The 24234-nt window shown below is 44.2% G+C and overlaps 1 protein-coding gene across 1 annotated transcript in view; it reads right to left on the reverse strand.

The window, feature by feature from the left end:
* Positions 1 to 24234, reverse strand: part of Cfap58 (cilia and flagella associated protein 58) — a 109555-nt gene that overhangs the window by 42543 nt on the left and 42778 nt on the right. Inside the window, exons 10-15 of the mRNA XM_052713661.1 lie at positions 20175 to 20336; positions 19274 to 19420; positions 12281 to 12421; positions 11035 to 11258; positions 7978 to 8089; positions 5966 to 6070 (exon numbers count right to left, since the gene is read on the reverse strand). Coding sequence (XP_052569621.1) covers positions 5966 to 6070; positions 7978 to 8089; positions 11035 to 11258; positions 12281 to 12421; positions 19274 to 19420; positions 20175 to 20336 — 891 coding nt within the window. The remainder of the gene's footprint in view (positions 1 to 5965; positions 6071 to 7977; positions 8090 to 11034; positions 11259 to 12280; positions 12422 to 19273; positions 19421 to 20174; positions 20337 to 24234) is intronic.

Below are 24234 nucleotides of genomic sequence, written 5' to 3' on the forward strand. Positions count from 1 at the left end.
CCAAAATTAGAACCCAATGTCTGTAAGACATATGACTTTTCAGAGGACCACCATTCTTCCAGGATCAATCAGTCACTGGACAGATATTAGTAGGGGTGATGCCAGGGGTGTGATAATCAATAAGAAGATTCAAATCATCTTTAGAATGCTGTGTAGAGCCTACAGTCTAGCATAAAAGTGTCAAGACACACAATGGTGGGCTTGGGGAAAGTTCTGTTGCTAAAGTCTAAGCCCCAGAATTTACATGAAAGAGTCAAGTGCTGTGGTATATGAATATAATCTCAGCCCTGGGAAGGCAGAGACAGGGTCCCAGGAGCTCTCTAGTCAGCCATCTTGGCCTAATCATACGTCTAGGCTAATGTCCTACTTGGTAAGTCTAGGCCAATGAAAGACCCTCTCCCAAAACACAAGGTAGACAGTGCCTGAGGGTCAATAACTAAAGTTGACCCTTGATCTCCACAGATGTGCACACACATGTGCACTCGCACACAAGAACACACATGCAAGCATACACGACAGAGCACAATTATAATGATTTCATTAATCATTATATGAATCATTAACTCATTAATCAGCTGTGATGTGAAAGGAACAACAAGGCATGTGAACTTCATCAAAAACACTAACCAAGGAAGAGAGGGCTCCCTGGAGAAGAAAAGAGCATTCACAGTAAAAATTCAAGGATAAGGAGTTGGCTGGGTGTTTATGGCTTGAAATGTCTTCTGTAAGATCGTATGTTTGAACTCTTGGAATCCATCTGGTGGTACTCTTTGGGAAGGCTGTGGAACTTTTAGGAGGTGGCGCCCCACTGGAGGAAGTGGACCACTGGGAGCAAGCCTTGAGGCGCTGTAGCCCTGCCACACTTTTGTTTCACTCTCGGATTCCTGAGTGCTGGTGCAGTGCGATAAGCCAGCCTTTAGCTCCCGCTAACACACCTTCCCTGCCTGCTCTCATGTCTTCCCTGCTGAGATGGACTGTGTCCCTCTGGAACTGTGAGCCAAAAAGAAAACAACAACAAAAGAAAGCCTCTGTCCCTTGGTTTTGTTTTTGTTTTTGTCGAATTTTATAATAGCAACAAGTAAATGACTAAAAAGTCTGTTTGCAGAGCCCTTAACAGGGAGAGAAGGCAGAGGGATAAATAGGAAGTGCCTTTCTTAAGGAACTCCCCAGTCTAGTAGGGAGGAAATAGTCTTCATTTTATCTACTTCTTAGAAATAGTAGAATCTCTCTATCGCCAGGACACAGAAAAAATCACCACTTAAAAGTTATCCTGGGACTCAAAGAACTCAACCACATATCTTCAAAAGTGTACAAAATTTTCTTCTGTAAGTGCTGGGAACTTTTCTAATAGTTTAATAAAACACCTAAAGCTAAGAGAATAACCAATCCTTCAGAGCATGTCATGATTGCCAACAGATCAAGGCTTGTCGCCTGGGGATACATGACTGCTAAGGAAATTTGTAGCAGCCAATCACAAAAGACTAAATGAAGGATTGCTCAAAAAAAAAAGTGAGACTTTGAAGATCTATAAAACTTCTTGGTGACAGATAACAGTATTATTAATAAAATTATTGATGGTGATGATGACATTGTTAATGATAACTGAATACTCTTCTCAACTTGGATGTCCATTAATACACTCAAGTAAGTCTGTGGGCAATTATTGTTATTGCCCCAAATCTACAGATGAGGAAGAAAAGAGACGAGACCTCAATATTAGTTACTTTTCTATTGGCTGTGACCTTGACCAAAGCAACTCACAGAAGGAAGAGTTCATTGGGGCTTATAGTTCCAGAACATAATAGTCTATCGTGGCTGCACAGACTTGGTGGCAGGCATGGGAAACTGGAATATCATATCTCAAACTGAAAGCATGCATCAGAGAGTGCAAAGAGGAAGTGGGATGAAGCTGCAGCTCTCAAAGCCTGCCTCCAGTGACACACTTCTCCAGCACTTCCTACAGCAAGGCTGCACCTCTTAAACCTCTCCAAACAGTGCCACCAACTGGGGACCAAGTGTTCAAATGCCTGAGCCTATGGAGGACATTTCTCATTCAAACCAACAACACAATTCCTATTGATAACCATTTATCAGGCTAAATAATCTGAAATTCTAAACTCTGCTGTTTACAAAACATGAAACGCTCTAAACAAAACAACACATGTGTTTACCACATGGCAGTCTACATGTGTTTTGCTCCCTTGTCAAAGTCAAAAGGTGTTCTGAGCTTGAAGTAGTGAACAGTGACATATGGCAGCCACCCCTCAAGGGAATACTCAGTGAGTAAGGAGCCTGGCTTTGAGGGGCCACAGGAGGACAAGAGTGAGGGTCTGAGCCTGTGTGAAATGGAGAGCTGTGAGTGAGACCCCTCCACATAGGAGTTACAGCAAAAGCAAAAGGATCGACAGAAATGTCCCACCTCTGCCAGGAAGACCACAAGGACCCATCTCTCTTGGGCTCTCATTGGAAAAACCATGGTTCCTCTGGAATGAAAATCTACCAACCTCCTGTCACAAGTCTAGGATCCCAACATATGTTAACCAAACGGTCCAAAGAGTCCCAAGTTGAGAGCTTAACATAAAAATATTACTCTAAACAAGTGGCATTGCCTAGGGAACCTGGCAGAAACAAATTTGGGCACCTGAGTCCCCAGATAAGTGACATGAGATCCATCTGGAAATCCCACGGTGGGAGGAGAGAACCAGCTCCTGAGAACTGACCCCTGACTGCCACACAATGCCATGGCACATGCATGCCTGCACTCACATACATGTGAAGTGTGCATGCACAAGCATACACACTCACACACACACACACACACACACAAATAAGGATAAATACTGTGAAATAAGAAGATAGAAAGGAACCATAGTAAACACTAGTGAACTCAGTACATCAACCAAAACATTAACAGAACCAGATGGTTTGTTTTTTATTTTACAAGGGATTTGCCCCAAATACAAAGACCACCCCAAAATTCAAAGATATACAAATATTGTTTTAAAGAACCCTGTGGTAGGGCTATACTAATATCAGACAAATGTTAGCATTCTTGTGAGAGATTCTATTAGTATTGAAGAAATAATGTCCCTAGGAAGGAATAAAAATGATCCCCTTTTACTCACCTTATGATCATACCAGAAGTATTTGAAGTTAAACAATAACACAGCTAGAAGAAGGAGTCAAGCTGAGCATGACATTAAAAGCACTCGCCTTTAACCCCAGCACTGGAGAGGCAGAGGCGGGTGGATCTCTGTGAGTCCAGAATGTATAGAAGGCACGCATCTTTTTCAAACCCTGGGATCGTTTACTTCTGAATGGTCGCTTATGCTCAAAGGCAGGATTTGATTCCAGGGACAGCATCTACTACCATCCTCGGTGGAAGGAAAAGACCTGAGGAAAGTTTAGCTGAAATATGCATGGATCTGAAGACCTTAAAGTGTACTCTTCATTCTCACGGAAGGAAGAACGGGGATCCTTCAGACTTATTCTCAGTGGGGGAGTAATTCTTAAAGGAGAAAAGATTTACAACTAAATAAAAATACCATATCTATCAAAACCTGTGGGAAGGAACTCGGGTGTTACTTAGAAGATGCTTTATGGACTCAAGTGCCTATCTGAGAAAATAAAAGGGGCTGTGGGCGTAGTTCAGTGACAGAATTCTTGTCTCAAATATGCATGGCTCAATCCTCAACACCCAAAACAGAGAAAAGATAAAATGAGAAGGTAGGAGAGAAGAGAAGAGAGGAGGAGGAAGGAAAGGAGAGATTCATGACTGTGCCTCTACTTTGACAAGGCAGAAGAACAGAGAAAGCACAAAGTTTGTGAGAGGAAAGAAATAATAGTTTTAGTGCCCAGGAGCTGGGGAGCTTGCTCAGTGGTTAGGAACACCTACTGCTGGGGCAGAGGACTGGTTTGGTTCCTAGCACCACATCAGGAGGCTTACAACTGCCTGTAACTCCAGTTCCAGGGGTCAGAGCCTTCTGGTCCCCACCGGCACCTGCACTCACATGGTGCACATTAACACACCCAGGGACAAACACGTTTTCGTAGTTATGGCACCCAATATAGTATAGAACAAACTTCTTATAAAATACAATACAAATTATTTTTAAAACTGAGTTTTGACACAACACAAAATTGATTCTCTTTAAATTTTATGAAGTGGCAATAGTAACAGAAGAGGCAAGAGAGTGAAGAAGCCATGGAAGGTCTGAGTTCTGGGGTGACTGGCTGGCTGGAGTCTCAAGCCTCTGTTCTCCAGCTACCTGGCCTTGGGATGGTGCATTGTCCTAGCCTTTTTAGAGTCACAGTTCACACTCTGGTGAGTCTCCAGGGCCTGTGCTCTAATTGGCACAAGACCCCCAAGTTAGGTTAGGTATGCTCCTTTAATTAGTACTACGATCCCTGCTTTACAGAAGGGGAAAGCAATGTTTGAAAAATGTCTCTGATTCTCCCCAAGTTACTGAACCATCAACTCTTGAAAACAGTGCTTCCCCACTCCTGAACCTGCCTTCTCCATCACTGCGCTCGTCTTCCAGAGAGGAGGAAAATACTATGCTCACTCCATGCAGTGACGACCCGATTGCTGTGTGCTGTACTGTCCAGCCAACTTTAGGGAAAACACATCTAAGGCCAAATACAAAGTAGAAGAGATGCAAAAGGCTCCTCCTACACACATGTACAAGTTTCTACTCCTACGAATGGCCGCCCAGTAGTTAACGTCACGTTGGAATCGATATCTAACGTGAACTCAGTGTGACGCTAAGGTCCTTCGGTGCCTACGACACTCATTTTCGTGGATTCTGTTGTCCTTAATATGGACTGAGATCCTCAGGTGCAGAGAAATAACAATCAAATAGGTGCAAGCCAGCAGAAGCAGAATGCCGATTCAGACCACCTGATGCCAGCACTACCGTTCTTACCTCATGGTTAAATTTCCAGGCCCCAACTTTCTTACCACCAACTGTGGGTGGTAAGACTCACACATGAGCTGCTCAGATGAAACGAGACAGGGCAGCTAAAGCCTCCACACCACACAGTAGCCAGCACACAGTAAGGGATGTCCTAGTAAAGGTGGAGGAGAAGCAGAGAGAGGGGGAGGAAAGGGGGAGGGGCTATAGCGGAGGGGCTGAAGGGGTAGGAGGAGCAACAGTGTCAGCAGCATCTGATGGGGAGGGTCCCAATGACTGAGAAAATGCCAGAATTTACTTCCTAACATTCTCAAAGTCAGGATGGGGAGATGGTTCAGTAGGTGAGAACTCTTACAATTCAAGTGTGAGGACTTGAGTTTGAATCCTCTACACCCATGCATGCCAGAAACCCCAGCATCAGGACTAAGACGAGTGGATCCTGGGAGTTTGTTCACCAGCCCACCTAGTCAAGATTCAGGCTTACTGGGAAAAAAAAAAAAACTATTTCTAGAGAATATGGTGGGTGGCTATAAGGAAGATGCCCAGCATCCTCATCTAGCCTTCCCATGAATGTGCACTAGTATGCACATACCTTGCCCCATGCATACCCCACACACACACACACACACACATATCACATCCCCAAACACATCGTTCAGCTTCATTCACACAGATCCTCCTGTAGGCAGATCATTTGTGCTCTATGTGAAAACTGTTTTCAAAATTGAAATCACAGCACTTCACACTACATGAAGGTAGGAAGAAAAGCGGTTAAAATAATTTGACAAATAATAGAACTGTAGGAAAGTGAGAAAAATGTTCACATTACCCGACTGCAGTAAGTCTAGCCTTGAACTTAATTTTCTGGGATTCTTGAAATATCAGTGATCGCAGCATAAAAGAACAATTAATTAGGCTGTTTGTTCTCCTTGTGTGAGTCGCTGTTGCCATCTACAGTTTAGACGAGGCATGCAACGCTGCCCAGTCACTAGCTCTGAGGATCCTGGAGATGGCCACGCTTGCTTGGGGAGCACAAACAGCGACATGGGTACCTGAAGGAGAAGCTCTTTCTCCACCACCTCTTCGGTCTTGCTGATGAGGCGCTTCTGCAGGGTGTGGATTTTCTGGATCAGCTCAAAGGTGCTGGGGTCACTGGCCTGTCGGAGGAGAACAATGGGAGAGAGCATCAGTTTCAGAGCAACGTGGTCTGTGCGCAATAATTAGTGCTTTATTCCAATGCCTTCCCCACTTGAAGACCTAGTACATGAAGAACTAAAACCAAAAGGGAAAAAGGCATAGCAAACGACACTGCCGTAAATTCCTGCTCCCAAAAGCAGACCACAGTTTCCCGCTGTCTCGACAATGGCTCTGATTAACCCAGGGATGAAAAGTGAGTGTGTTTGTTCTGCCAGAAGAAAAGACCCTAATCATCATGCAACCATGCATGATGCTCGGTGCTTCCCACGAGATACCACATTTTAGCCATGTGACAATGTGAGGAGATATCAGTCTTCCCTTTTACAGACAGGAGCATTTATGAGCAAAGAAGTCATTTGCCAAGGCTGGGAAAAATCCGAGCTGGACTCAAGACATGCACTGCTCAAAGTCTGTGGTTCTCATTATGATGCTCTGAGCTCTCCCTGTCACCTCAGGTGACTTCCCGAAATCAGTCAACTCTGGAGTTCCCCCTCTGATGACTGTCAACCAGCAGACTCCATAGAGCCCACAATGGGGAAGGATTCCAGGATGTGGCATCTGCTAAGGGGAGGCAGCAAAATACAGCTGTGGCATTTAGCACTCAAATGGAATCAACCTGGACAGCTTTGACGCTCCTTCAGTAGCTACGTGTGTTTCTCCCAAACAAGAGCTACAGGTGTAAGCTGATCGTTTGCCCTCTGGACTTGGAGCCAAGGCTTTGCTTTCAGCCATACTGACACTTTGAATTAATCTAGCAGCTGGATATTTTCAACCACCTCTCAGAGTCCTTAATTGTTTTAAATAGAAATTGACGTGGAGTTGGAAATTTCCAAGATCTACATGAGAACACATGGAATGGGCTAATGTGATGTAAGCAGGTGTGAGATCTTCAGCTCCACTTCCCAGGCAGATCCATGGTAATCACCGGGTTAGTAAGCTGTGCCACTTTGGGCACTAAAGAGGAATAAAGATGACATTTCATTGACTCTGACTTTGCTTACCCAGCCCCAGCTGATGCCCACATAGCTGGACAGGATTTGGCACACATTCACTTGGCAACCCTGGATGTTGTTAAAATTCAGGCCTTGTATTTACACAATTTATAATGCATTAACTTTAATACTTTCTTCATTAAAAGAAAATAAAAATAAAATCCTATTTGGATGATTTTCCACCTCTCACTGAACTTGCTTGTGCCATAGACTTATATTTCTCAACATGGTAATTCGTCATTTAGCCAAAGTCCCTTTTGGCACCACATGACTATGTACAACTAAAAGAGAGATTCATCCTTGTCTTAACCAAGCAGAGTTGGTCTGTGGCTGTTATTTGCAGGGTTGGTCATGACACCTAGCAGGAGTCACAGAGTACAAAGTCAATTACCCATCCTTTGCCCGTGGTACTTTCAGCTCTGTTGCCAGATCCTAACAGAAAGGGCTTGACTAACACAGTCTAGGCCTTTGAAAGGACTGAGTCACCAAACCGTATTTCCTGCAGGAAATGGAAGAATGCAAAACCAATTGGAAGATGGCTAAGACGTTGGTGGGAGAGATTGCTAAATGCAATTAAAAGTCAATACAAAACTCAAAACTCCCTGAAAAGGAAAATACATACCCATCAATGAAAGCAACCAATGCACAGCTTTCATGGGGTCTTTTTAGGGGCAGGTAGGATTTTGTCCAAGACTTTTAAAGCCAAACTCAAATTAACCATCTGGTTCTAAAACAACCCAATTCACATTTGATCCAGTTTTACACTGTAGGTGACAATTTGCATATCATTAAAGGGAACCTCTCGTCCTGCTTTAGGTTAGGAGTCTTGAGTGGGTGGGGAGGAGGGGCAGGAAGGATGCTCGAGCAGGTGGTACCTCCAGCTTCCTCCATCTGTGCACATTCATGGGGTTCTCCAGCTCCTCCTCCAGGGCTCGGCATCTCGTCCTCTCCTTCAAGAATTCTCTTTGCATGTGGAAAAGCTCCTGCCTGGACAAGACAAGCTTTGCTTGGCGAAGAAGTCCCTTGAATTTGTTATCTTTGCTACAGGGAACTGGGGGATGGCTCGGTGCGTAAAACACTTGCCTTGAATTCATAAGGACCAGAGTTCAAATCCCCAGAACCCATATAAAAGCCAACCAGGTGCCGGGCGGTGGTGGCGCAGGCCTTTAATCCCAACACTCGGGAGGCAGAGCCAGGTGGATCTCTGTGAGTTCGAGGCCAGCCTGGTCTCCAAAGCGAGTTCCAGGAAAGGCGCAAAGCTACTCAGAGAAACCCTGTCTCGAAAAACCAAAAAAAAAAAAAAAAGCCAACCAGGTATAGTGACCCACCCGTAATCCCACCACTGGGAAGACTGAGGCAGATGATCCCCCTCTCCCCGCCCATAAGCTGGCGAGCCAGTCAGACTGGATCTGTGGGTTCTAGATTCAGCCAGAGATCTATCTCATAAGTAAAGTAGATAACCATTGAGGGATGCACCAGATACCAACCTCTGCTCCCCGTGTGCACACTCATATGTGTGCCCACAAACATGCATGTGTACAACACACACACACACACACACACACACACACACACACACACACACACATGAAAAAAAAACTAATGAATTCATTACTATAGACACACTGTATCTGGCATAAAAAGCTGGAACTTAGAAACTTGTTAGCACTGAGAAAGGCCAGCTTCCCCAACCTACACAGGTCACAAAGAATACTAATTCTTTTGGAGTTCAGGAACTGCCTTAGCTCTGAGCAGCAGCAGCCTTTAGAATCTTGATTCTGAACGTTCGAGGAATTTAGAAGCATATGAAAGGAACCAGGTCGGGAAGTGAACGTTGAGAGTCCCAAGATACATTTCAGGGTTTCTGTCTCTACAGTAGTGGTCAGTGAACACTCTACATTGCAAGCTCCACACCTGACTGCAAGTTACTGTAGCACAAGCGACAAGCCAGCACCAGTTATGGTACCCTGCTTCCGTCTTCACTGCATAGTGGAATCACATGGAGTGCTCCCAACAGCCCTTTGCCTGGACCCATTCCCCAGAGGACTTCTGCTATATGGGGTATGGTGCAGGGCCTGCATTTCACAGGTTTGAAAAGCCCTGCAGGTAATTCCAATTTGCATCCTGGGTCTGGAGACTCTGAGTTTAGAGCAATGAAGATATTCTACCTTATGTCCCACAGCCACCAAGCGTGGGTAGCTAAAAAAAAAAATCCTGGAGCCCCAGTTGTGTTTCAAATATGTTTCTAAAATCTTCAGGCATCTCCAGTGAATAGGTAGACTATCTCTTCCATCCTCAGTATCCTGGGCGATTCTAGTCGCCTTTGTTGGAGAAGGAGAAGGGACGCTTGCTTTGACTCACGTAATAAAGACATTGCTATCTGTCCTCATCTGCTGTGGGTGTGCAGATTACTAACGTGAAGCTATCTCTTTTACTTAATTGCTTCATTTAAACCAATAATGCAACTTCCCCTCATTAACAAGACAAACCATTAGAATTAACTGCATGATGTTCACTCAACAGGGAGTGCAGAACAAGCTGCTTAGAATTAAAAGCATATTTTTAACACTTTGCTTTTCTAGAACATCCCTGGAAGAGGAAGGAAAATACATGAGCTGCCATACTTGAGGCCTGACTGTGGAGGAGACTCTGTGAGGCACATTGTGTTTGTTTCTACTACCTTTAACTATAACTACAAGTCCAGACCTCAGAGACATTTAACAATTTGCCCAAGGTCACACAGCTGGTGGACAGCAGGGTTGCTTGGTCTCCATCCTTTATGAGACTTCCCTCTCCTTGGAAGGGGAAATAAAATCCATTATCAACAAACTAGTAATATTGACTAGCAACAGATCGAATTTGGTCCTTTTTATACGTCATAAAAATAACTCATGGCTGACAAATGTAATGACAGCCCTTAAGGTCATTCAGTGGCCACTTAGAATGAGCCCACTTGTCATTGATACATCAATGGGGTTCTCTCTGAGTAGTAAAGTTATGGGCGATGTGTCTAATCCCTTCTGTGTGTGTTTTATGCATCTCCCACATGTTCTACAATGAATATGTACTACATTCATCATCTGAAAGACAAACAACTCCAAAAACAAAAGGATCGTTCCATCCTTGATAGTGGCAGGCTCCCAACTCCTGCATCTGAACATCAGAAGTATCTTTTCTTCTAATTAATAGAAGAAGCAGATCCAAACCACATCCTTCTCCCACAGTGGCCCAGGAGAAACTGCACCTCTCCAAGTCTATGGGGAATAAGGGAAGTCACCAAGGAATGCCAGATCTCTCATTCAGTTCCCTGCAATGGCTCAGAGGAAACGAGGATGTTTTCCCACAGGGAAAGCAGATGCCGTGTGGTGCAAGATTTCAAGAACGAAGGTGTGAGCTAAGTGAAAGCCACAGAAGATGAATCAAGAGGCAGGTAGGAAATTTGGCCACCTTTTAAAGAAACAGATTTTCAGAGAGTAATAAAATTAAATTTCCACCTCTTTCTATCATATATGTTATTCTAAGAAAAAAGACGTGCATATATTAGCAAGATGGCATTTAAATATTGATGCTCAGTCTCTTGCATGCTGCCTGATTAAAGGAATTCCAAAGAACTCACTGAGGGGGAAAAAAATCTGAATTGTAACTCATTTGTGTTTGTTTGTGTTTGTGCTTTGATTTGAAATTTCCTTTTGAAAGAGCCAGAAGGGTGTTTTAATGACCATTTTGCTGTCCTCCACATCCCCTGGAAGGAGACTGGCCTGTTTCTGTGACACAGAGTGAGCACAAGGGAGACTTTCTGGAAGAGTTGTTCTCATCCAATGGACCCTTTCATCCTGTGAAGTCTATTTTGTGTCATTTGCTTAAAGCCTTCAAAGACCCACACAAGATCATTTTGTAGGGGGTCCCCATAGACCGCCCCGAGCGCCTCTTACCTGAGCTCTTCCACGTTAGCCACACTCCTGGCGAGGATCCCCTTCTCCCTGCGCAGCTTCTTGATCTCCAGCTTGAGGATACGCATGTCCTCCACCCTCTGGTTGTACTGGGTCTCGCCTTTGTTCAGCACTGACTGCTGGATCTTGATCTTCTCGTAGAGCAGGGCTAACTCATCGTTGCGCCGAACAAGTTGAGACCCGAGGATGTCTCTCTCGCTGATGACCTGGAAAGACATGGCCTCTTGGAATGGAAAAAAGTCTCCCTTTCCACCATGACAGCAGCATCCAATCCATCCACAAATATCTACTGCTTGTCGACACGTGCCCCGTGGGCAGGGCACTGAAAATATCCCACTGGATACTCAACATGGCACTTCTCCAATTGCCGTAGCCATAGTCTGGTAATTCGGTAATGCTTGGCCTGAAGCTGTGTCCTTCTGTTTGCTTTTCCCAAGCTATTTTTTATTTATCTATTTTTACGTGCATGGATGTTTTTCCTGTAGGCATGTCTGTGTGCCTGGTTCGTGCAGTGCCCACAGAGGCTGGAGGGGAGGTCATCAGATCTCCTGGCACTGGGGTTACAGACGGCTATGCACCATCATTCAGGGCCTGAGACTTGAACCCCAGTCCTCTAGAAGAATAATCAGTGCTCTTAACCCCTGAGCCATTGCTCCAGTGCCTCCAACCCATTTTTCAGAATGTTTCAATTTGAATGCTTTTCTGCAACTCTTGTCAAGTTCCATCACGTATTACCTATCACACTGACCAACTTCTCCCTGACAGGACCCTGCGAGCATCTAGATTTCTGACTTATAGTAAAGTGTGGTGGCACAAGCCTGTAATCTGCAATCCCAGAATTCAGGAGGCTGAGGCAGGAGGATAGCCAATTAAAGACCAGCCTAGGTTGCACAGGGAGACCTTTTCTCTTTTCAAAAAAAAAATTGTTTTTCTAATCCTAAAATTATACACTTGAGTTTCTATCATGTAATTATGAATGGCATTTATATATGGGCAGCTAAATTATGTTAGAGCTTACACTCCCTGAAAACAAGGAACTATGATTCTATTGGCCAATGTGTCCCCAGTGCTTAGAAGGATAACTGATGCCAGGAAGTGCTCATAAGTGTGAACAGAATGGATAACTACTTCACAGTCAGCCCGAGACTCTACTGCTGATCTTCAAACGTGGCTTGCAAAGGGCAATGGATTCATGGTCACTAGTGGAGGTGTGACAAGGAGTTTCTACCTGGTCTAATTCCTTCTTCTGCCTCACTCTCTCCCCGTCAGCCTCGGCGATGATGCGCAAGAGTTTCCTCTCTTCCACCTCCTGCTTTTCAATGAAGTGTTTGGTCTCCAGGGCTTGCTGTCTCAGCTTCTGTAGCTCGGCCTGACAGAGAGTAGGTGATTCAGACACATTGCACTGAGCAGTAGCCTAAGCAGGACTAGTGGGCTGGATTTGGCTACACAGCCATGCTTCTTATGCATTCCTCTCATGCTCCATTTAACAGAGTTCAAGTACTATCATAACCCAAACAAGTTGAGTGTGCTTGTGCATGCACACCCACTCTGAACAATGCCCATTACAATGATCCTGGTTATTCTGGAAGTTGTGCCCTGAGGGTTTCCCTATCACTCTTCTGTATGAGCACAGAAGGGGCCTCATGGGATTCAACAGCATATTCCCCTCCCCACCACAATTCACTAAGAACAGTTCAGGAGGAGGGTGTGGGTGAGAACAGGGAAGGTCTCTACATGTACCAGCTTCTCTAGTGGTCCTACCACAACCAGTACACTCACTGCTAAGAGAAGGTCTGTTGTGAGAATGAATTAAATTAGTCAAGAGTAACAACTAAGCATCCATCTTGTAAAACATTTTGATAGGACAGAGGGGATGTTATGATATATATATATATAGATAGATAGATAGATAGATATAGATATATAGATATATATATATATGTGTGTGTGTGTGTGTGTGTGTGTGTGTGTGTGTGTGTGTGTGTAAACATTCTAAGACATCTCCAATGCAGAAATGAAGATATGATATACAAGTAGTATACAAATAATATGCACATTGTTGAGTTCAGGCAATTTTCAGGATCCTTTTAATTATTTTTGTCTCTGTGAATGTTTACGTGTGTGTGTGCACATACGTGTGTATGCAGATGCATATTTGGGTGAAAGCCAGAGGTCAGTGTCATATGTTGGTCTCTCACTGGGCCCTAGGGCTTGGCAATTTGACTAGGCTACCTGGCCAGCAAGCCCTGGGATCCGCTTGTTCCTGACTCTGCAGCGCCGGGATTATACATGTGTGCCACTATCTGTGCCCAGCTTTCTACATGAGTGCTAAGGACCAAACAAGCATGCTTGCACAGAAGAACTTCCCTGACTATTTCCCCAGCCTGCCCCTACACACACACACACACACACACACACACACACACACACACACACACACACACCAGTCTCTTTTCTATCATTTAAACAGTGAGTTGGTATCACAGGAAGTCAAAGAAAAAGCCGTCATCGAACAGCGACCTCAGGGATGCTTTCTCAGAGAGTTCACACCTGAGTCAAGGTTAACTGGAGGCTAAGGTGGAGTTAACTAGAAATACAGGAAAATGGGGAAAAGGGATATTAAATTAGGAAAGGAAAATTCCTCCCATCAAAGCCACTTCTATCTACTGCACAGCATGCAAGTGACTTACAATATGCCAAGCACGATACTGTGCGTCCCCACACAGAGACAAAGGGAAGCACATAATTTAGCCAATGTCACTGAGTTAGTAAATAGTGAAGTTTAGATACCCAAGCAGGATCTTTTGATGCAAAAACCTGTGCTCTGTCTACTGCCTGCATCCAAGAGCTACAAATCAAACACAAAAGATGAGTAAGACAACGTCCATTACCCACTGAAGATGACTGATACAGCTAACAACTGCAGGAGCATGCCATCTGCTGGTGCAGAAAGGGGCGTGAGCACACACGAGAAGGAGTTTATATGCCTCCTTGGGGTTGACAGAGAAGAATGAGTCAAGTCCTTGGCAGGTGACAGATGACGGCCAGCTGGAGAGGTGTGTGTTGGAGGGAGGCATCCAACTTCAAGCTACATGAACTAGCTCGGGCAAACTGAAACACCTGGTGTGTTGAGCGGACAGAACAGTGCCCCCTATGTGGCTGGATCAGAGGGCCAGATTGGGAGGAAGAGAGGCTGACAAACAGCTGGGCAGGCCTGGGAAGGGTCCTCTGATTGAATACATTGTGGAGAGTATGCCTCAAGGAACCAGCATTTCCCATGGCAAAGGAAAGAAGAATGTGTCTTGGGGGAGTTCCATGCCCGGCCAGGAAGGACAGGTAGGACTGTTGACCAGTTAGTACAGGGGAGAGGAATGAGAAGGAGGAGCTCTGCCTTCCCCCACACCCTGTAATCACAAGGGTGGTGATGGAAAGATGTTAGGCCTCCAATGTGTGTGCGATTTGCTACAAATGACAGCGCAGGGCTTATACATTTTTCCCTTCAGGTAACTATTGGGATCCCCACACTCGAGCTTGCCAAAGTAACAGGAGGTGTATGAAGCAGTCCAACTGAGGTCAAAGCCTGAGGCTAGCCTCTGAGGGCCAGGAGTCATAAATTCCATACTGCAGCTTATCCAAGCGGTAAGAGATCATGCACACCCTCTGTTAGATGTGTAGTGTACACAGTAAGTACAACTAGCTACTGTAAAACCAGCCTGTCTTTGATGAAATTTTGTGTGTTCATTCATGAAATGTATTTTGATTCAGGGATAAGCAAAATGAAATACTGACTGAGAAAAGATCTGGCCTAGTATTTAGCACTCGAGGGGAGTGCCTGTTAGAAAAGACAGGGAAGAACCAGCTTTTTCTAGTTCTACAATCATTTAAGGCGACAGTGAAGACATCAATGAAATACCTGTTTGGCTCAAGCTTCCCTTCATAAAACTTTTATTTTCCCATCTCTGCACACTCACTTCTCTGTTCCTAAGTGCCAAGAGTGGATCAGAATCCATCAACAGAACGAAATGAAACCCTTGTTATATTAAAATGCAATCAACAGTGTGTAAAAGTATCTGTCTGAAATGTAAAACCAGCCACGCGTCTGGCATTGCTGGGCGCCTTTTTCATAATAGATCAAAATTCTGAGTAGTGTCCTTATGTCATAAATTTATGGGCTGTAAACAAGATGTGGCATTATGCATTGGCAGCAAATGTTAGCATCAACAAAATACCTAGGGCCTAATACATTTAGCGGTTATAAATCTGAACTGCCTCTCAGGAAGGGTGACAGCCGCTATGGACCCAGCTGCTCTACACCCATCAGGCAACATCTCAGGTAGGACCTGAAGTTCCCGCACCTGCCAGATGCACTACTGGCGGTAGGAGGCGACAATGAGATGACGAGACACACCCTTCACTAACAATTTTGTTCAGCTTCAGCATTACACAATTTTGAAATCAGTGCTTATGGACTGATTATCATCAAATATGACTCTGGGCATAAATCATCTCTCAAGAGCCAGATTTGGGAGAGTCTCACTGGCTCGTGCATGGACCACCTGAAGTCTTCACCCAGGGGTGTAACTAGACTTTTTTCTTGCCCTCACCCCACTACCTCCCATGGATGACAGTTCCCCATTCATGTCCTGGCACAGAATCACTAAGTGGAAGTATGTGGTACCCTGAGGCCAGTCCCTAATGTGCTACTGAGCTCTGGAGGCAGAGAGCTTGCTGCTGCATTATTCACAGAGAATCAAAGCACTGTCAAACAGATGCAGGATGATTGGGAAGAGGTGAGACAGCATCGGGGGCTTGTTAGGACAGGAAGGCAGACATACCAGATGAGATGGCTCCTTCAGTGTAGATGAAACAAGATGAGGACAAGATGAACTGAAGGATGAGGACTGAGCCTGATCTACAGAGATCTCCTGGCATGCTGTCAGAGGTGTGACGCACTGACAGTGTCTATGATCCGAGGCAGTAGAGACTGATGATAACAGAAACGGGGAAAGAAAGATGCAAAGAGTAAAACTGTTCAGATAAGGGGAGTGAGTGGGGTGCAGATGACCCCCTATGACAACTGTCTGTCTGGAGGTTTTGGGAAGCAGTGGGTTGGGTTATCCTGAAAAGTGCATCTCATGATCTACTGAGTCCATGAGGCTGTGCCCCTGCAAAGGGATTATGTACCCACACAGTTTGGAGAATAAAAGATAAACTCTTTGGGGACAAAGTTACAAGAGAATCTGCTCTTTCCTCTGGGGTTTTCGGTCTCAAACTGAAGATACTTACAACCCAGAGGCCTGTGTGGAAATGTGATTCAAATTCTTAGTCTAAATCCGTCAACAGGCTGGAACTCCGAATGTGAGCTGTCCTAGTGGTCTAAGGAACGTCAAACAGGCTTAACGACAGGCCAGAATCACCCATATTCACAGCACCCTGACCAGTCACCCTTGGACAACCTCAGATAAGAAATCAGACAAGCTTAATTCTTTCTCTGTTCCCCATCCTTACCTCAGTGAGAATGCTGGTAATTCCACTTCTACAGCCCATCCAAAACCACCACCTTCCTATAACCAGTGGCCAAAAGCCATTCAGATCTGAGACTCCCTGTTTGGAATTCACCTCCAAAGCAGAAGCCTTTTAATTACTGTCATGTCTACTATTTACCCACTCTGCTTGCCTGGGGATGCATAAATATACAACCTACTGCCCTGTATTTTATTATGATGCTTCTTTGGCATTATATTTATAGATGCCTAATAGTGGAAGGCATCATTAAAATAGATATCATCAACAATGAACTCGAAAGAATTGGAAGTAATTGATCTTTTGTCTGGGAGGCTGTTTATTTTAGAGTGAGATTCTGTAGGAAGCACTTAATTCCATCTTGGACTTCACTGTGGGCTGATGGTTAATCTTCTGAATTGGGCATCACTTGGGAAGTAGAGATGAGAATCAGTGCATCCTCTAAGAGAAAGAGATGATACACCAATTAGCAAGGCTTATTACACCAAAGCCTTGCTAATGTGGTCCAAAAGGCCCCTGGTGCAGCAGGGTTTATAATGAGATTTTTCTAATTTGTTCAACAGTAACTAAACCCCATCCTGCTATTGACTCTGGGATAAAACAAACTGTCCCCCATTTAAACAACTTTTGAACAAGAATAAGGACAAAGATGCAAAAATATTTTCAAAGTTTTTAAAGTTCTTTTTGTATCAATAAACTTTAATGAAGAACTTTCCATTCTTTTTCATGAGCTGGAGTGATGGAGATGAAAGTCCCAGATAAATATATCAATTACCACATCCTTTTTGTAAAGGCACTTTTGTTATAGTTTAATCTTTCTCAAACCAAATGTGCCTTAAATTAATTTAATGCAACAATTCCATTTCCATGAAAACCTATCATTAGGATGCCAAGCCTGTCATTAAATTAAGAGTACATATTTCAAACTACGGCATTCTAGAATCAAGGAAATGTGGCATTAAACCTGTGTGATGTTGCGTGCACATTTTCACGACAATGTCTTTCTTTGAAAGCTACTGTTTGCAGAAACCATAGCACTATGTCTCTGACTTGCTGTAAAGGTTCAGGTGACTCTTACAAACCTATAAGTATTATGAATGTGTATTGTGTACATAAAAATTCCATCACTGTCTTAGATATTCTCTTTTTAGTTCCTTGGTCAGATGAAGTAGACAGGAACTCTATCTTCTATTGTCTTAGTGTACGCAGAGTATTCTAAACTAGTAGGTTTAAAGGGCTTGCCTATTAGGATATGGAGCTACCTGCCTGTAATCCCAGAACTAAAGAAGTACAGGCAGTGAACTGTCCATCTCCTGTGACCAGAATGGTACCCAACCCAACTGTCATCAGAAAGGTATCATCCAGGAACTGATGGAAACAGATGCAGACCCACAGCAAAACATTAGGCAGAGTTAGGGGAATCCTGGGGATGGAGAGAAAGTATCATAGCCAGAGAGGTCAAGGACACCACAAGAAAACTCACAGAATCAACTAACCTAGGCTCACAGGGGCTCACAGAGACTAGGGAGCTTGCATGGGACTGACCTAGGCACTCTGCATATATATTACAGTTGTGTAGCTTGGTCCTCTTGTGGGACTCCTAACAGTAGGAACAAGTGTTGTCTCCAACTCTTTTACAGGCTTCTGGGACCCCATTCTTCATATTGGGTCACTTTGCCCAGCCTTAATACATGGGGAGGTCCTTAGTCTTACTAAAACTTGATATGCCATGTTTTGTTGATACTCATGGGAGACCTGCCCTTTCCTAAACAGAAATGGAGGAGTGGATTGTGGGATAGGAAGAGAGGGGGGATGAGGGGAGGACACTGGGAAGAGAGGAAGGAGGAGAAACTGGGGCTGGGATGTAAAATTAATTAATTTTGAAGAAAAAGGAGAAGGAGGAAGAGGAAGAGAGGAGGAGAGGGAGAAGTAGTAGTACAGGCCAGAGGGTCATGAGTTTGAGACCAGCCTGAGCTACTTAGTAAGACTCTATCTCAAAAAATCAAGGACTGGATATATAGCTCAGTGGTAGAATGTCTTGGATGTACAAGGTTGTGCATTCACCCCCAGAATCATAAAAAAGCAAATAAATAAACAAGTGTGTCTTAGTAAGATCTTTGGAAACAGGTGTTCCTGGAAGGAGAGGCTGCAAAGGTCTGAGACCCCCAGATGCAAAGCCATCCATGAACCTGGTCCAGGACAAACCAAGAGAGGGAAAAGCTCTAGCACCTGATAGGGAACAACACTGCAGACAGAAAAGTCACCCGCTTAGGGACAGATGGACAAATATCATCTGATTGAAAGCCCAGAGTGGAGTCTGGGGGTGTTGGGCCTGAGCACAGGGTTCATCATGGGTTGTGAATGCAAATGGGTGGTAAGTAGTCTATAAAGCCAAGGGCTTCCTGGGCACTACCGATATGCTAGCTTCTCTTCCACGGAGGCATGGTGGTCATAAATGAGCTGGGAGCCGGGGGCCTCCACCAGTCTCCTCCCTCGCTGGCCTAGGACCATCACCTATGAGGAGACCATTCCTGAGACGGCAAAGGTGAGCCTCCCAGCACCTGGTGTGGGTGGCTTCTGGATATTAGCATCTGAGACTACAGGCAGCCTTCCTTGGTTGCTCTCGCTGCTTCCGGTGAGCAGGAAACTGCCTCCACCAGGAAGATGCCACCCTAAGCGTCTGCTGTAAGCCTGGTACCTTCAGAGTTTCCTTCTCCTTTTCGATGCGCTGCTGCTCCAGATGCAGCTTCACAAGTGCGGCCTCCTTGGTGGAGATTTCTTCCTTCAGCTGGTCCACCTGATGCGTCATGATCTTTAACTTTCTCTTCATCTCTGTTATTTCATCCTAAAAAAAGGAAGGGAGAAAGGTCTGGAAGCCAAACAGACAGCATCCTCCCCATGGCAGTTCAATATTTATTTAAGAGCTCTCTCAAAACAATATCTGACCAAACCTGACTGGGCTATTCCTTTATCCCATACGCCCGTCAACATCAAAGTACCTTCTAGCGATGACAGAGAAGAGTCTCAAGAGACATACACAACATAAACAGTGCCACATACAGCACACATGTGCAAACACATACATATGCAACACACACACAGGAACACTATCTCCTTTGCCTAAAGAAATCAGAAGCACAAAAATCATTGCAGAGAGATTCCAAAGCCAGGTTCTGCAATTTAAAGAGGAATGAATCCGGACAATTGCACTCTGAGCCTTGGCAGCTACCAAGCGTTCTAAAACCCAAGAGCACAGTGGCAATCCTACGTAACGATTTAAAGGAGGCCATGCTCTCTGTGTCCTTTCGAGTTGCGTCACTCCCATTTCCAGCAACTTGACAGTGTGTATAAACTGGTGCTTCTTCAGGTAGCTTGAACAGGGTTTCTTAGTCTTGTCTAATGCTGCCATTAGAACAATAGAAAGTTCTTTAAACCCAGTGTAGAGAGAAATCAAAATGTAAGAACATACACACTGTTCACCTGGGCCTCCACCAGGTGAGGACACACACACTGTTCACCTGGGCCTCCACAGGTGAGGATACACACACACACACACACACACACACACACACACACACACACACACACACACTGTTTACCTGGGCCTCCACCAGGTTTTTGCTGTACAGGTTCCTGTCTGATCTCACAGCTTCATACAGGTTTTGTTGCTGTTTTAGTTTGGTCTCTGACTCGGCAATTTTCTTCCTGTAGTCAAAAATCTGTATCTCACGGACTTTGATGTCTTCCATGTTCGCAAGGACCTGGGGGAGAAGAACGGGTTTGAACACGGTTAAATAGCCCATCTGTGCTCATGAGTTTGGGAGAAGTGAGGTTTTTTTATCTACGAGTGGCTGCTGGAGACACCAACATTCGGAGAGCCAGAGACTATCATCACATCAGCACAACACAAAAGCGAAGGCCGGATTTTACAAACACTGTGCTAATGCTCAAGGATAAAAACTTAACATGGTTATTTTCTAAGATCGTAAGAAAGGGAGTAATTCCATTCTGGAAATGGCTACTGCTCACCACACACACACACACACACACACACACACACACACACACACAATAGAGTGGGGAGGCCCTGGATTTAACTGATCTTAATGTGCAGAGGTAGGAAATTGTTACAAGGGTGCTCTCTTGAATTCACTGAGAGTTTTCTGGAAAGTGACCTTTGTTTGACAGCCATCTAACTCTGTCTTGCTAATGTCAAGCCCTTTCCATTAGGGAAGGTATGTAGACTTCATGAAAGTGCAATCAGCTATGCTCACAACGCTTCCAGAAAGGACAAGAGGCCACATCACCGCATCCCCTCCACCAAGATGAGAAATAAGGGCCTGAGAGCCCAGCATGATCCATAGTTTCTCGTGAAGGAGAATTTCCCTAATCATGACTCTGCTGCAATGGCCACAGAAACTGACTCTTTTTAAAGAAAAACTAATTTTTTAAATGCCTTTAAAATAATTTAGCAGAGGGGCAACAATCCATTAAATTACAATGTAGACAGCACCAACACATGAAAAGACGAAAATTGTAGGACATCACGACATCCTGGGGGACTTCTGTCAATGGTGACAACTGACGGTGAGAGTGATGTGGCAGAGGATGGACGGATGGGGACATACTCGAGTAACATGAGTCTAGAAGGTTCCTCTGAGGAAGCAGCATTTTTCCTAGAACCAAAAGGTGAGAAAGGACCACATACCTTTGCCAGGTCCACGGTCCGTGATCCAGGCATGTGCTACTTGTGACCAACATGTTGCCAAGTTTTTGTCCTATGGATGCTTTCTCCCCGCCATCCCCCAGTGTGGAATTAGTACTCTCAGAAAATGCGTTCCAGTCAGTCCCTTTGTAGTGTTTTCCCATCAGACCTGTTGTTTAAAATGGGTAAGCACCTGCTGAGAGCTTCTTACAGATAGTTAAAGTGAGGTGAGCTTTACTAAGTGCCCCTTTTCATATACTTAATAACAAAGTGCTCCTTTAAAAATATTGAGTTTCTTTATAATAGTCCCACATGCCATAATTTAAATTCAATTCGTAAATGTGAAGTGCACGTTTTTATCTTTATGTGGGCCTTCTCACCCTTCATCCCACGTCAGCCCCTTGTCTCCACAAAACATAAGGAGGCTAACATTCTGGTGTGTGTCTTTCATGTTTTTCCTCGAATTTTGCATTTTCTACTCAGATCTACAAACAAACAAACAAAATAGACTGCGATAATAACTCGCAGCTAACAGTTTCTACGTCCCTGGCACTTTACCTGTTTTAATTCATTTAACCTTCACTGGCATCCTATAATCAGGAAAACTGAAGTCAAAAGAAGTAATATTTCCAAAGTGATTCAGCTAGCAAGTCTGCAGCCCAGGATTTCCTTCCTTTTATAGTCTTTGCTTTGGGGTTTGTTTTCATTCTTTAGGCAAAGGACATCTTTTTGTACATACTTCCACACACTCAGCACATGATGGTAATATGGTGATATTTTATTTGTATTAAAATATTATTTGTATGTTAATAAATAAAGTTGCCCGGGGGTTAGAGCTATTAGCAAGCCATAGGAAAGCAGGGCAGTGGTAGCGTACGCTTGTAATTCCAGCACTTGGTAGGCAGAGCTGGGTAAGTCTCTGTGTGTTCAGGGATACAGCCATTATTGGATACACATGCTTTTAATCTTAATACCAATCATGGAAAACCTGGAGGCCTATACAGACAGGCTGTGAGGAGGCGGTCATGTGGTTGGGTTTACAACCAATGAGAAGGCAGGACAGGAACTCTATATAAAGACTTTAACACAGGGGTAGCTCTGGTTCGGAGAGGTAGGACCACCGCAGGAGGAAGGGTAAGGTTTTAGCTCTTAGCTCTGACCTCTTGGCTTTCTTCTTTGCATTGGTTCTGTGTTTATTATTTAATAAGAAGGTTGGATACATCTACATTTGGCGCCCAACGTGACAAGAATTCATTAAAAACCTCTTGGCTTGGCTTGGCGGCAGGTCCGGTTTCCAGCCTGGGCGGCCCGGCTGCCTAGCTTGGGCCCAGGCCTGACTGACCCGCAGCTGGAGCTACTTGCAACTGCTACAAACAACTCAGACCTGCCCTGCTGAACAGGGCCCCTGCCTGTAAAGCCAAGGCTTGACAAGGCTCAAGCGGCTACACTTTCTCTCTCTCTCTCTCTCTCTCTCTCTCTCTCTCTCTCTCTCTCTCTCTCTCTCTCTCTCCCTCCTGTAAAGCCAAGGCTTGACAAGGCTCAAGCGGCTACACTTTCTCTCTCTCTCTCTCTCTCTCTCTCTCTCTCTCTCTCTCTCTCTCTCTCTCTCTCTCTCTCTCTCTCCTGTAAAGCCAAGGCTTGACAAGGCTCAAGCGGCTACACTTTCTCTCTCTCTCTCTCTCTCTCTCTCTCTCTCTCTCTCTCTCTCTCTCGCTGGATTCACACCTCGAACACCAGGTGGCTGTGAAATTCCCTGGGATTCTACTGTTCTACCCAGACTTGGTAAGTCAATTAACATATCTATTTAAAAGAGAATTTTTTTCTACATTAAAAAAAAAAATGGGCTTTATGTGTACATTGGAAGAAAATTGGGCTTTGTTTGAAATTTTAGGCACTCTGACAATGGAACAACTATATGAAAAGATTAATATTGATCGAATTATTCAGTTTATTACTTTTCTTATCCTCATTTTACTATTTAAAAAGATCGTCAACTTAAGTGCCAGGATAACAGTCTTAGAAAAACTTGTTAAACCGGTAAAAATGAATTATAGAGAAATTCAAATTCAGACAGAAGAAATAAATAGTGAAGTTGTTTCAAAATTGGATCGTAAGGTTACAGAAAGAAAGCCAGTTTTCACACAATCACCCTTAATTTATCCAGTAGCCGTACAGCAGCTACCTGATGAAGAGAATGAACAAAATACTTGGGTTCCAGTTGAAATGTTAGACTTACGAAGATTTAAGGAGGCAATAACATCTTATGGCATGCACTCCCCATATGTAAAGCAAATGTTAAACACCTGGTCAACTTGTAATAGGATTCTACCAAAGGACTGGCGGGAATTGACACAGGCTGTTCTTGAACCCGGACAAAATCTCCAGTGGAAAATGTGGTTCAGTAATGAGGCTAAAAATATAGAAAGACAATGGAGGGATAGCGGAATACAAGTCTGCCAGGATCAGCTTATTGGCGAAGGCCAATATGCTTCAGTACAAACACAATGTTCATATGATGTCCAAACCCTACTTCTATGTAAAACGGCAGCTTTGAATGCATGGGACAGAGTTGAAGAACCAGGAAAAAAAACTGAGTCATTTACAAAGGTTATACAGGGCCCCAAAGAATCTTTCACAGATTTCTTACAAAGATTGACTTCAGCAGTACAAAAAATGGTCCCGAATTCAGAGGCTAGTCAGATAATAATTGAATCTTTAGCCTTTGAGAATGCAAATGCAGCGTGCAAAAGAATAATTAGGCCGTTAAAGGCAAGATCTGCACCTTTGGAAGATTGGATTAGAGATACAGTTAATGTAGAGGCTTATGACCATGATGATATGTGGGTAGGAAAAGCAATTTCAAAAGGTTTGAGCAATGTTAGATGTTTTGGATGTGGAAAGCAAGGACATTTGAAAAGGGATTGTAAACAGGTCATTCCTAGAAATAATGTTTC

This window comes from Peromyscus californicus, unplaced genomic scaffold, assembly GCF_007827085.1.
Source record: "Peromyscus californicus insignis strain IS unplaced genomic scaffold, ASM782708v3 Scaffold_4__1_contigs__length_199733344, whole genome shotgun sequence".
In the NCBI taxonomy this organism is placed as follows: domain Eukaryota; kingdom Metazoa; phylum Chordata; class Mammalia; order Rodentia; family Cricetidae; genus Peromyscus; species Peromyscus californicus.